The following is a 13129-nucleotide window of genomic DNA, read 5'->3' on the forward strand; positions in this document are numbered from 1 at the left end:
TGTCCTCTCATTTACAACAAAATATTTCAACTTCATATGCTTACAAGATGTAGTATTTTTGTTGTTATTGGAGAAGGATATAATGACTTCATTATCACAAAATACTTTCAGTGGTCTCTCAATGAATTCAACCACCTGAAGTTCTGAGATAAAATTCTGCAACCAAATGACCTGTGAAGTTGTCTCGAATAGAGCTATGAACTCAGCCTCCATGGTGTGGGCAGCAGTAGTGGATTACTTCCCACTCTTCCAAGAAATTGCACCACCGGCTAACAGAAATATGTATCCTGTAGTAGACTTTCTACTGTCAGGACAACCTCCCAAATCTGCATCTAAATAGCTAATAACCTCAAGGCGGTCCATCTTTCTATAGGTTAACATATAGTCATTTGTCCCTTGCAGATAGCGCATGACTTTCTTAGCAACCTTCTAGTGAGCTAGATCTGGATTCGACTGAAATTTGCTAAGAACCCCGACTGCAAATGATATGTCAGGGCGAGTACATGTCTGAGTGTACTGCAAGCTGCCGACCATTGATGCATATGGTATCAAGGTCATCTATCTTTTTTCTTCTTCAGATTGTGGGCAGTCCTTAAGGCTCAATTTATCCCCTTTTAATATAAGTGTCGTAGTAGGAGCACAATGCTCCATCCCATATCTTTTGAGAACTTTATTAATATAAGCTTTCTAAGAGATACCCAATACACATTTAGACTTGTCCTGACGAATCTCAATGATGAGAACATAGGCAACCTCTCTCAGGTCTTTCATTTCAAAATGGAAGGATAAAAATTGATTGGTTTTTGTCAGCATATCCTTATCGTTGGTTGCAAGTAAGATATTATCCGCATAAAGTACCCGAATTATGAACTTACTTCCACTTATCTTGAGGTATACACATCGATCAATGATGTTTTCTGTGAATCCAAAGGTCAAAATGACTTTGGTGAACTTCATATACCATTGGCGGAAGGCCTGTTTAAGTTCATATATTGATTTTTTCAACTTGCAAACCAAACGATCTGACTTATCTTTATAGAAACCTAGAGGTTGATCCATGTATACCTCTTCACTTAATTCACCATTTAAGAAAATTGTTTTTACATCCATTTGGTATAGTTCTAGATCAAAATGAGCTACTAGAGCAAAAATAATCCTCATTGACTCCTTAATCAAGACAGGAGAAAATGTCTCGTTGTAGTCAATGCCCTCTATTTGAGTGCAACTTTTAGCAGTCTTGCCTTATACTTTTCGATATTGCCTTTAGAGTCTCTTTGGGTCTTGAAGACCTACTTGCACCTTACGGGCTTGACTCCTCTAGGCAATTCGACAAGGTCCCATAATTGGTTTTTGACCATAGAGTCTAGCTCTTCTTTTATGACCTCTATCCAAGACGAAGATTGCTCACACTGAACAACTTCCTTAAAAAAAATGGATCCTCAATATTTATGAAATCATTAGGCTCCTGTAAATGTACCACATAATCTGGATGAATAGCTGATCTTTTAATTTTTGTGGATCTCCTGACAGGTGAACTAACTTGATCAACCTGTGGATGCTCTTTAGCATGATCCACAAATGGTTCTTCTTGAGTTGATGCAGCACTAACTGGATCAATTTCTGTGTCATCATTTGAATGAATAATGAAAGGAAGCTTTAAATTTTTAGGTGGAGTAACTTTATCCTGAATTTCCTCAAAAGAGAGATTTTGCAATGCATTTATACCAACTGAACCATCTTTTAAAAATATAGCTTTATCCGTTTCTACTATTTGTGGTGTATGAGATGAACAATAAAACCTGAAACCTTTTGACATTTTCGGATAACCAATGAAGAAACCAATGATTGTTCTCGGGTCAAAAGCCTTAATGTGGAGATTATATAATTTTGCTTCTGCAGAACAACCCCATATATGCATGTAACTTAGACATGGTTTCTTACCTGTCCACAACTCATAAGGTGTTGTTGAGACAACCTTAGTAGGAACCATGTTTAAGACATGTATGATTGTTCATAGAGATTCACCCCACAGGGTGATAGGAAGGGTTGAATAGTTCAACATTGCACGTACCATTTTTTTAAGCGTACCATTTCTTCTTTCAGCTACATCATTCTGGTATGCACTTTCCGGCATGGTGTACTGAGGGACTATTCCTTCTTCTCTAAGAAATCAGGCTAATGGTCCTTCTTGTTTTCCCATCTCAGTGAAACGCCCATAGTACTCGCCACCTCGATTTGATCTGACTATTTTTATTAGGTTCCTTGTTTGTTTCTCTACTTTTTTCTTGAAGTCTTTGAAAATATTATAGACTTTCAGATTTTTTAAATAACAAGTAGAGATACATGTACCGGGAGTAATCATTAATGAAGGTGATGAAGTGCATTTTTTCTGTATGGCAAGGAGAGAAGGTTCCACATACATCCGTATGAACAATTTCTAACTTGTGGTTGCTCATTTTGACACCTTTCTTATATGTGTTGGTTTGCTTGACCTTTATGCAATCCAAACACAATTCCTTAACTGTAAAATCAATGGATTTAAGAATCCCTTCTTTCACAAGACGTTGGATCCTATCTTTAGAGATATGACCCAAACGACAATGCTAGAGCATATAAGATTGTTCATCTAATAAGCCACATTTATTGCCAATTAACACATTTTCTGAGGAAAGAGTTTCGTAAATTTGGACATTAGTTTCCAGACGATACAATATATCACATACATTCGCAGAACCAACAAGAACTGAATTCTTATAGATAGTCATTTTTGAATTTTCAAATTTAAAACAATATCCAATGAAATCCAATTTTGATACAAAAATAAGATTTCTGTTGTATGTTGGTACATAAAATGTATCAAATAAGTCCAAAATAAAACCATTTTTCAAAATCACACTGCAGGTTCTAACGGCCTTTACATGTGAGTGCATCTTGTTTCCTGAGAAAATGCTCCTTTCATGATCCGTTGGATCCCTTTTGTTCAGGAAGACCTGCAAGTGTTGGCAATATGGACAGTGGCACCCGAATCAATCCACCAACTATTAGTTGAAATGTTGATCAAATTATATTCATGAGAAACAAATGACAAATTATCTTTCTTTGCCAGACAGTTCTTGTGCCTCATGCAATCTGTCTTTAAATGTCCCTTCTTCTTGCAAAAGAAACACTTGATAGAAAATTATTTATGGGACTTGGCGTCTGACCCATTGGACACAGATGCATCTGAGTTCCTCTTTGCCTTTTTCTTAATGAAATTCTTCTTTGGTACATGCCTTTTGTGACCTTTTTGAGAAGATACGTGAGAACTATGTATTTTCTCTCCTTTCAGTCTCTCTTCTTCCTCAACACACTTGGACATCAAGTCATTGAATGCCCATTCATCATTATGTATGTTATAAGAGATCTTTTACTTGATATAAACATCATAATCATAAAAATATCGGGGATACACAAAGTCATACATAATTTCATCGATAAGCTTTTACTTGACAAAAAAATATGTAACCAAGGCACATGAAAGTCTTATGACCCATCAACCAGTGTGAACAAACTTTTTGTTTCGATATTACTTGTATGTGGGTACACGTAAACAAAAACGTAGAAATAACTGAGACTAGTTCGGGCGTCTGTTATTCTATATATTTTCAATAACCCGAATAGCTAGTTGAGTCCGCTCCTAAAGGGACGACTTTAGTCGAGAGAGGGTTCTCCAAAGGCAGGTACTGAGCAACGGATGCATCCAACTTCTACAAAAGTTCATGGGATCTACCACCTATGATAATGTCTGGTAGTCTCTTCTCCCAACTTCAATGACTTGGGAGGCCAGATCTTTGCCCGTAGGGTGGTTGTTAACAACCTGTCCATTAGAGTTTTGTACCGCTCTGACCTCTCCCTTGATAGGCAATAAGAAGCGAATGAGTGCGTTAGGTGTTGCTTAACTAATGACCCATTCTATGTTGTGGTCTTTCTACCACTCGAGCATCTAGCCCGTGAAGGCGATCAATCACCATTTTATGTGATTACAACATTATGCATTTAACATGATTCGAGGTCGCACGATCGTCACATCCGATCATCGCAATACTAGCGTGTAGTGCACAACTACAAGTACTCTAGGATGTAAGAGGTATAACTCTTCAATACGAGCCTCCACAAAAGTATTTCACAAAGATATAATGTTTCTGAAGCTTTGTTTTTAACATTCTTTATCTTTTGAAACTGCCAACAACTTGTGCCAACATCTGATATGCGATTTTCTAGAATTTCATCCGTTATCGAAGTATCTACATGCCTCGCATGACTCGATATCAGCCTTAATAGACGGGATACGAGTTTCTGAACAGAACCCCCGCTAAGAAGTTCACTCGAGCCCCAATTCGGGGTTACTCGAGATATTCTGAATAGATAAACAGAACCAACCAAAACACATTTTTTCCAAATACTTTAATTTGGGCAGTCTTTAATGCTTTTGCGCAACTCCCTAAATTCTCAAATCAACTTTACAGGACTGCTCGCTCGAAAAGCCAAGATCCTTGCTAGGGATCCCTATCCTTAGATGAAAATGTCTCGCTAAGCTCTCGCCTCAACTCTTGTCGCAAGAAGGAGAGTGGTAAATACCTCTTACATCCTCCATGGGAGGCCGGCGACGTTGTCGCCGGTGGCTGAGGTTGCCAGATTAATCCTAGAGAGAGGAGAGAGGGTTAAATGAGGAGGGAAGCAAAGAGAGAGAGAGAGAGAGAGAGAGAGAGAGAGAGAGAGAGAGAGAGATGGGAGTCGGGGGAGGCTGAGAGGGAAAGCCGAGAGAGTCGAGAGAGCGAGAGGGGAAAAGAGGGGTTTTTATTTTGAAACCCCTCCCTGCCTCACTGTCTTCATAAGGCACGGGAGAGGCAATGCCTCAAGATGGGTCTGGGTCGGGTCCAGGTCTAGATCTGACCCGAATCCAAGTTTTTTTTTTCGGGTTTTACACACGGTCTGACCTAACCCGACCCGATTTTGTCAGGTCAAGTTTAAGCTTAGCTCAGGTCGGACCTTCTTCAAAAAAAAAAAAAAACTAGGCCTAGACCTGACTCATTTAGGGCAGGCCACGGGCCGTTGTTCAGCCCTACTAATAGCCAACATACAAGAAGGCATCTTATTACATAATTTGTGAGTTCGATTTCAACTTTGCCTCATCAGGTCTATTTTGGATTCATATACTGTTTGCATTTGATCTAGCCCAAATCAGACCCATCTTGAATCCTTAATTACTTGTTGGAGTCTCTTACATGAGCCCTACACTGAATTATTTGTGTGCTCAAATAATCATGGATGCGAACAATCTTAGAGGTTTTGCCAATGTCTTCAGATGGTGAGGTGTTGAAGGGAGATATCAAAGTTCTTGAAAAAGGCATTTATAGGAAGGCTGTACCTTACGTTTTGGACCATCCAAAAAATAAGAGGTGAAGAATGTCCTGGATTGTTAGTGTTGGGTTTTTAAAAGTGGTTGTGAAGAACAATAGGAGTTTTTTTTTTTATAACCAGAAGAAACTACACCCGCCATGAAGACCTGGTCGTGCTGGCTCAGCTTGCCATACCTACGGTCATCATGCTGGCAGCGTAAAAACTCCGAAGGCTAGGACCCCTGTCCTCAGGACCTATGCTACCTGTTGGCTTGTGCAGAGGGGCAATGCCCGTAGGAATTGAACCTTGATTGCCCATCTAGCAGTCAAGACCCCACCTCACTATGCCTACTCCCATTGGGGCAATCAAGGAGTGACTATTTAATTGAACTTATCCCACTGAGGTGGTATCCCATGTGGTAAGCAGGGTCTTGTGCCAAGCTGAAGGCCCAGATTCGAATCCCACACATGGGTGCTTAGGAGATATCTGGTAGGGGTCTGCCTAACCCCATCTTGCCTATCAAAAATAAAAAGGTTTGGTAAACGCAAAACTGTTAATTTTGATAAATAGAAAATTAAGAAATCTGTAAGTTAAAAAGAAATAACTGTTTGGAGGTATTATTTTGACTCGAGAGCCAACTTGAAAGTTTTATGTTTTCTACCCACAATTTTCTTTAACCATTTCTTTTTCATCTCTTCTTTTCTCACGTCACAAAGCAATCCAGAACCCTAATCTTAATATGCATTGATTAATGTTAAAACTAGGGCGTTAATGGGCTTGGTTTACCTGAACTCGACCCAAACCAAACCCTATAGAGTTCGGGTATGGTGATAAATAATAAGACCCAATTAAGATACAAGTTCGAAACCCAAGGTCCGATTAATACATTAACCCCAGTATAGTTTGTGAAATTTTATACCAGACACGAACCCAACCTGAGTTCTGATTAAGACCAAACCCTATAGAGTCCGGGTATGGTGATAAATAATAAGACCCAATTAAGATACAAGTTCGAAACCCAAGGTCCGATTAATACATTAACCCCAGTATAGTTTGTGAAATTTTATACCAGACACGAACCCAACCTGAGTTCTGATTAAGACCCGCAAATTTTCAATGTAAAAGTGATAAAAAAATATGGTTTTACTGGGTGTGGTTCATGCAGTTCTTATCGGGTCTGGGTATGGTTTTTCTTAAAAGACAACAAAAGAAAAGAGCCAGTAAAAAATATAAATATGAGAAATTGAATGAAACAACTCCCTTACAGGCAGGAACCTTAAACCGGCGCCTTAGACCAACTCAGCCATCTCAACGTTATAGATATTTGATCCATGCAAATTATTAATATCAATTTATTTTTGTCGCAAACTGCTCAAAGCAATCCCATATCTTTCTGAGGTATGCGTATTTTTTTTGTTTGGTAGTCAGGATCGTTATATATTTCCAACAAAATAATCCCAAACATTATGTCTGGACTCTGGTCATCCAATGGACATATAAGTTGGATCCAAATCCAATTATTTATGGATTCATATCAATGTTTTCAATCAGGTTCAGATCTAATCCAATCCATCTTTTACATAAAAACACATGTTCAGTCTTAATTTACTGGATCCAACATTACCACATATATTTTAGGTCTGGATTCAATTTTACGCTGTTATTCCGATACGATAATGGACTCAGATCTTGTAACAAAAATTCAAATTCGGGATCAGATCTGGCATGTCCCAGCCTTTATCTGATATGTTTGCACCCGTGGGACATACCCAGACCCCTTGAGGTCATAGACAAAGCCAATTTGGATCTGGACCCACACATATAAGTTAAGTGCCTGCCCAAATCCAAGGTCAATTGGCTAAGGGCCGATTCTATCTGAATTGGCCAATTCAGACCAATTTTAACAACATTGATCAGAAGCTGGGACAAATGTATATGGCAAAGTCTATTTAGATCCCGGTCAGGATCAATTAAGCAAATGTAATTGGATCTAGGCCATAAACGGGTTCTATCCCAACACGTTATACTTTTTCCCTATATACTCTACTTTATTGTTGTCAACGGGTCTGGTTTGTATGGGATACCTAACCTTACCGGAAACCGAATCTCCGAGTATGAGCATGTAAAAATGCTGACCCAAATATATTCGCATCGACCCAAGCAATATGCTGATCATGTTTGTGTCATGATTTTGACAGGTACCTGACCCGACCGGAATTTTTTGCTGGGTACCTGACCTGACCCGAATATTTTATATGTATTTATAATAAATTTTTTTCCAGGTCTGGGTTTGGGATTTTATTTTCATCATCCCGCAAAACCAGAACCCGATCATTAATTATATCGGTGGGTCCGGGTCAATCCTGAACCGACCCGTTGACAGCCCTACAGTTAGGACCAGTGGACCACTGCTAAAAAAACAAATTGGATCCGAATCCTATAAGACCCGCATCGAAAAATTTAGAAACGGGCTGAGGATGTGCCCAGGGAAAAATATGAAAACAGGGGCAGGGGTATAAATAGAGTCTACCAATCTATCCTCATTCCCCATGCGGCGTCCCTAAAACCTAAATTCTCTCTCTCTCTCTCCAAGGTATGCCCTCCAAGGAAACCCTAACCCTAGATTTTTTTTCTGCCATCTTCCTTCTGTTGCTTGTATTTCGTCGTGGATTTTTGTATATATTGATGTTATTTGATTTCCTGCATGTATTCATGGAGTGTTTGTTTGCTTTTTCTTTTAGGGTTTCTAGATCAGATTTAGGGTTTTAGGCTGCAATTTGTAGTTCACATTCTCATTTGCGTTTCTTGTTTCCTTTCGTCGTTAACGCGTTCTATGAAGGGACTCTTTTGTTTCTCTTTCTTTCTCTCTCTCTCTCTCTCTCTCTCTTTGGGGCGGGGGGGGGACTGGATTTGTGTTTTGTAGTCTCACGATTGGGGGATTAGAAGGGTATCTGAAGCTTGGAGGAAGTTCAAGATCGTGTTTTTTGGGAGATTAGTTTTTGATCTAGTTGGTGTTTGAGTGAGGGAGGTATACGACTGAACGTGGCTTCTCTTATAAGATTTTGATGTGATGAAGTTACTGTCTCGGTGTTGCTTCTTTCTGTCTGTCATCATTCCGTTTTAGGGTTTGGTTTTACCCTTTTTAAAAAGTGGGTGCTTTGGGTTAGTCGTCTTTGTTCGTTTTGTTTGACGGAATTGGCATGAGAGTTTTGAGAATTCTGCGAGAGGTCTTTGCAACTATGCTTTCGTCGGATCAACATGCTTTTTAAGGTTGTTTTGAAGGGGTTACTTGATAGTTATCATATTCAACAAGGCATCTGAATCGTTTTTATACTTCGAGTCACTTCAGTGATGGAACCCATTTTCATTTAGGGCGACGAAAAGGGGTAATTTGTCATGCGAACCCAAGCATAATCCAGACCTGCTTACTTAAAGAGGGAAGTCCCCCACACCTCCTTGCCTACTTTGTTTTCATCTTGCTCAAATAACGTGAGTTTTTAGTAATTTCTCCCTCATTCAGCTTTTTTAATTGCTATTTTACCATGTATCTATGTTTATATGTACCCTTATTTTTATCCGTATCAGAAATACATCCAAGATTTTGGGGTTCTGATGCTGATGCCACATTACCTAGCAACTATCAGATTGTATATTATGTCTTTCTGTATGCTCCTTAATATCTCTTGCTTGAAATTTGTAATGTGTTCTTTCTTTTTCCTTGGATGAACAAGTATATGGACATTATAGCTTTGGCACAGCGATATTTTCAAATAGTCTTGTGCTTGGAGACCAAAGACTGTATCCACATTTGCTCATTTTCTATGGATATTTTTGTATGCAGATGAATAGGGAAAAACTAATGAAGATGGCTGGTGCTGTCCGCACCGGCGGGAAGGGGAGCGTGAGAAGGTGTGCTGTATCTTTTTTTTTTTCAAGTTCTTAAAAGGGAAATTTAGAGGAGAATACATGATTCTCTCTCCACCACAGATAGGTGATACATTTCTTAGTTTCTAAAAACTATGATATGAACCTGATGCTCAAAAAGCATCCAGTCCCAAATTTCATAATCCATGTTAATTTTGACTTTTGCCTTTCAAGATGTTTTGAATTTAGAGTAATTTGTTTAGGGTTCTTTTAAATGAGAAAGTTTAATGGTGAATGACTCCTATATCCTAGAAATATTTTTCATTTTAAATTTGAAAACATACCCTAATTTGGAATCCAACAGAGCATGCTTTGTTAGAATTTTGATTGGTTTTCATCATGACTGAAAATAACAAATTTCTGCCAAATGGTGGGTTCTTTACAGATAAAATTTGCATCTGGAAGCTATTTTAAGTGCTTTACGGTGACATCTAGGAGTGTAAGAATTTTCTCATTCAAGGGGACAACTCTCGTTTATTCCATATATAAACGCAATGTTGATGTCATCTTTGTGTGCATAGAAATTCTTGATTAATCATTGAACATTAAACATCTTTGTGGTTAATTTCACTTGTATACTTCTAAATGAAGGCATCGTTATTGCAGAACTTGGGGTTCATTTAGTTATTAACTTATTTTGTTTTATGTAAATCAGAAAGAAGAAGGCAGTTCACAAAACCACAACAACTGATGATAAAAGGCTTCAGAGCACCTTGAAAAGGATTGGAGTAAATGCAATCCCAGCTATTGAGGAGGTGAACATATTTAAGGATGATATTGTTATCCAGTTTCTAAATCCAAAAGGTGCTCTCTCTCTCTCTCTCACGTGCTCTGGTTATCTGGAGCCTGGATGCACATGTACTGATATTTTCTCCTATGTTTCATTTGTTTCTTATACTGCAGTTCAAGCCTCTATAGCTGCCAATACTTGGGTGGTTAGTGGATCTCCTCAAACAAAAAGTATTGCTCTCTCTCTCTCTCAAACACCTACAAGACATACACACATACCTGCATCCAAAGTCCATACATGAGATTGTCCCAATATTTGGTTGAGTTTTTCTATAACAAAATTCAATGTATATGATACTTTAAGATATCACTGGATTTGGACTTCATCTCACTTTTGTTTCTATCAAATTTGTTTGGAAGCCTAAAGACCTGGAATATATGCTTGATATATATTTCCTTTAAAAGTGCTATATCTGCTGTGTTCAGTATTTGCCTCTCTATTACATATTTTCTCTGATGGTATAAAGTATTGATATATTTTTGTTAAAACAAAGAAACCCAAAAGTTTCTCAAATAAAATCTCTGATAGTTCAAAAGTATTGCTATATTTTTATTAAAAGAAAACACTTGAAAGTATCCCAAACATTTTCAATGATCACCATATTTGAATTTATGACAATACTAATTATAATAGTGTGTTAATATCATCACAAACATGTGATAGAAAACCTGATGATATTAACATTTTTGGCATTTTCATGTTCTATGCTTTTGTCAATGAAATTTGGCAGGTTGCCAGCTGTAAGGTTGTGTGTAAAAGTGGTGAATGCTTGATCTTCTAATGGGTTATAATATATGGAATGTGTTTTCTGGTCAAATCTGTTTAGCAGCAAGAAGACCTTGTTTTCCCATTAATGAACAGTTCATTTTCTTTGATTACTAGTGAAGGTGGCCATTCTCAGAACTGATTCTTGGTTGGGATTATGTATTTCTTTGTGAGGCTACCTTGTGGGAGTTGCTGGTGTATGAATTAAAAAAATTAGTGTTAAGATCCATAGCTTGGTTTGTGCATGGCGTTTTACCTGGCCATTTCTGTCAAGCATGCCTCTTGCACAGACTAATTATTGCAGAGGAAGTCTGCCCATAATAGTTTGTCAAAGGAGGTTTGACCTGGGGCTGGGGAAGGGAAGATCAGCGCTTGATTACTTTGATTTTCTCTTCATGCACCTAGACATGTCTCCGGATGGAATTTGTCATCTGTTTCATGGGTCAAAATCATCAGATATACGAGTAAACTTCTTCCAGTATAGTCTAAGTGGTTTGTGGTAGAGCCCTTGCAGAAGATTTTGTATCCTGATTGATGTTTTTGTCATTGTGGATAGACTAGAACCTTGGTTTTTCTAATCGAAATTCTAGACTTCCACAAGGTTTAGTACAGGACTTGGTCTTCATTTTTTATTCATATGCACTTACTTGGTTAAACTGGAGCTATTGCTTAGGTGTGTATCTCTTGTAAATTTTAGTTTATAATTGGATCTGAGTTGTGGTTGACTTCAAGATTTCTGTCTTCATGCCTTGAATGAATTGGTACCTAACTTGCTGTAATTTGGATGACACTGTTCTAGTGTACTCGTGCCAGAGGCAATGAGGCACGGACCTCAAAATTGTGCAGTTTTATGGTTAATTACCTTCTTTTGTTGGGATAAGTAACTCACTGGTTAATTGTTTTAGATGGTTCCTGTATTTTTCCCTTTCTTGGAGTAAGTTATCCTTGTTATCAATGCTAATGTGTGTGTTTTCACCTTTTGTTTCTGGCAGAGCTACAAGATATTTTACCTGCAATCATCAATCAGCTTGGTATGTGTTTTCTCATTATTTGTTTCTTCTTCATACTGCTTTCACAACTGAAGGCTGCGGCACTTTGGATGTCTTGCTTATATCTATGTGGCATATATAACTGATAGAGAATGAGATGCTTCACACATATCTTCCTTTTTTTTAACATCCTCTTGATATCCATTGCATGTAAATATGCTCAGGGCCTGACAATCTCGACAATCTGAGGAAGCTTGCCGAGCAATTCCAGAAGCAAGAATCGGCTGTGGCCAAGCCTGAAGAAGATGATGATGAGGTTCCGGAACTCGTCGCTGGACAGACGTTCGAAGCTGCAGCAAATGATGGTGTGGCCTCCTAGAGAATTTGAGTTTGTTTACGCCCCCACAATTCCTTTGTTTCTTTCTACTTTTCCTTTTTGATTGTCACCGTTTGAGTAGCCGTTTTGGTGGCAATGCACTTTCCAAAATTCATAGATTATGTTGTGTATGTGAGATACTACCCTTTAGGTGGTTGTTAAGGTATAATCGATCTGTTTTGCTTTGCCTCACAGGTGCCCATTTGTCTAGTTGCTTGGTGACCCTTCCCGAGAATATAATAAGAGTATATAAGAATATTTTGAAATGAATGTCAGAGTGGGGCCCAACAGCAAATGGATGGTGATCAGGTGCAGCGGCACGTTGCATTTGTGCAATGTGATTGCACCTGATCCTTCCTCTATTTTTGAAAGGTCCTGACATTCATATAATGAAAAACAGAGTATGATGAAATATTAGGACTGCATAAAATCCGAGCTTGGGCTGCCTATTTTGAAAAAACAAGTGTTTGAGCCCGGTTTGGGTTGGGTCCAGCAATGTAAATTCATTCATTTATTTATTTATTTTTTGAAATATATGAGGGGCGTATCTGAACGTGCTACCTCTTGAATGAACTTCATAGCATATCCAATTATCACATGCACACAGGCACGCACATAACCTCCTTCATAGCATGCATATCCAATTTGAATGAGACCCTTAAAATCATATCATATGGGGGCTTTTTGAAGATAACTAAACATGTTTAATTTGCTCCGATATGAGATTTAATGACGCAACCCAAACCTAGAAAATCCACATTAGAACTGCAAATTTTATAGGTATGATCCGGACATGTAACCACACCGATTTTATGGTTGAAATGCGGTCTTATTTTAGGGATTAATCTGAATGCAACTTCTAATGCAGCTAGATCCAACTTATGATTTCACGTAATTCTATAACCA

The 13129-nt window shown here is 38.3% G+C and overlaps 1 protein-coding gene across 1 annotated transcript; it reads left to right on the top strand.

Annotated features, from left to right (window-relative positions):
- Window positions 1–7925: 7925 nt before the first annotated feature.
- Window positions 7926–12415, top strand: LOC149835691 (nascent polypeptide-associated complex subunit beta-like). The gene is made up of 6 exons (XM_090008689.1): window positions 7926–7972; window positions 9221–9288; window positions 9959–10107; window positions 10207–10263; window positions 11851–11889; window positions 12072–12415. The coding sequence occupies exons 2-6, from the start codon at window positions 9221–9223 to the stop codon at window positions 12224–12226; spliced, it is 468 nt and encodes a 155-aa protein (XP_089864815.1). The 5' UTR covers window positions 7926–7972; the 3' UTR covers window positions 12227–12415.
- Window positions 12416–13129: the final 714 nt, after the last annotated feature.

This window comes from Nuphar pumila, chromosome 6, assembly GCF_984573655.1.
Source record: "Nuphar pumila chromosome 6, dmNupPumi1.hap1.1, whole genome shotgun sequence".
Lineage (NCBI taxonomy): Eukaryota > Viridiplantae > Streptophyta > Magnoliopsida > Nymphaeales > Nymphaeaceae > Nuphar > Nuphar pumila.

What these genes read in the sequence shown, in the direction of transcription:
- LOC149835691 (XM_090008689.1), top strand. Translation starts at nt 9,221, where the DNA reads ATGAATAGGGAAAAACTAATGAAGATGGCTGGTGCTGTCCGCACCGGC. An exon ending in GGGAAGGGGAGCGTGAGAAG is followed by an intron (nt 9,289 to 9,958) that starts GTGTGCTGTATC and finishes TATGTAAATCAG; the next exon opens with AAAGAAGAAGGCAGTTCACA. An exon ending in TGCAATCATCAATCAGCTTG is followed by an intron (nt 11,890 to 12,071) that starts GTATGTGTTTTC and finishes AAATATGCTCAG; the next exon opens with GGCCTGACAATCTCGACAAT.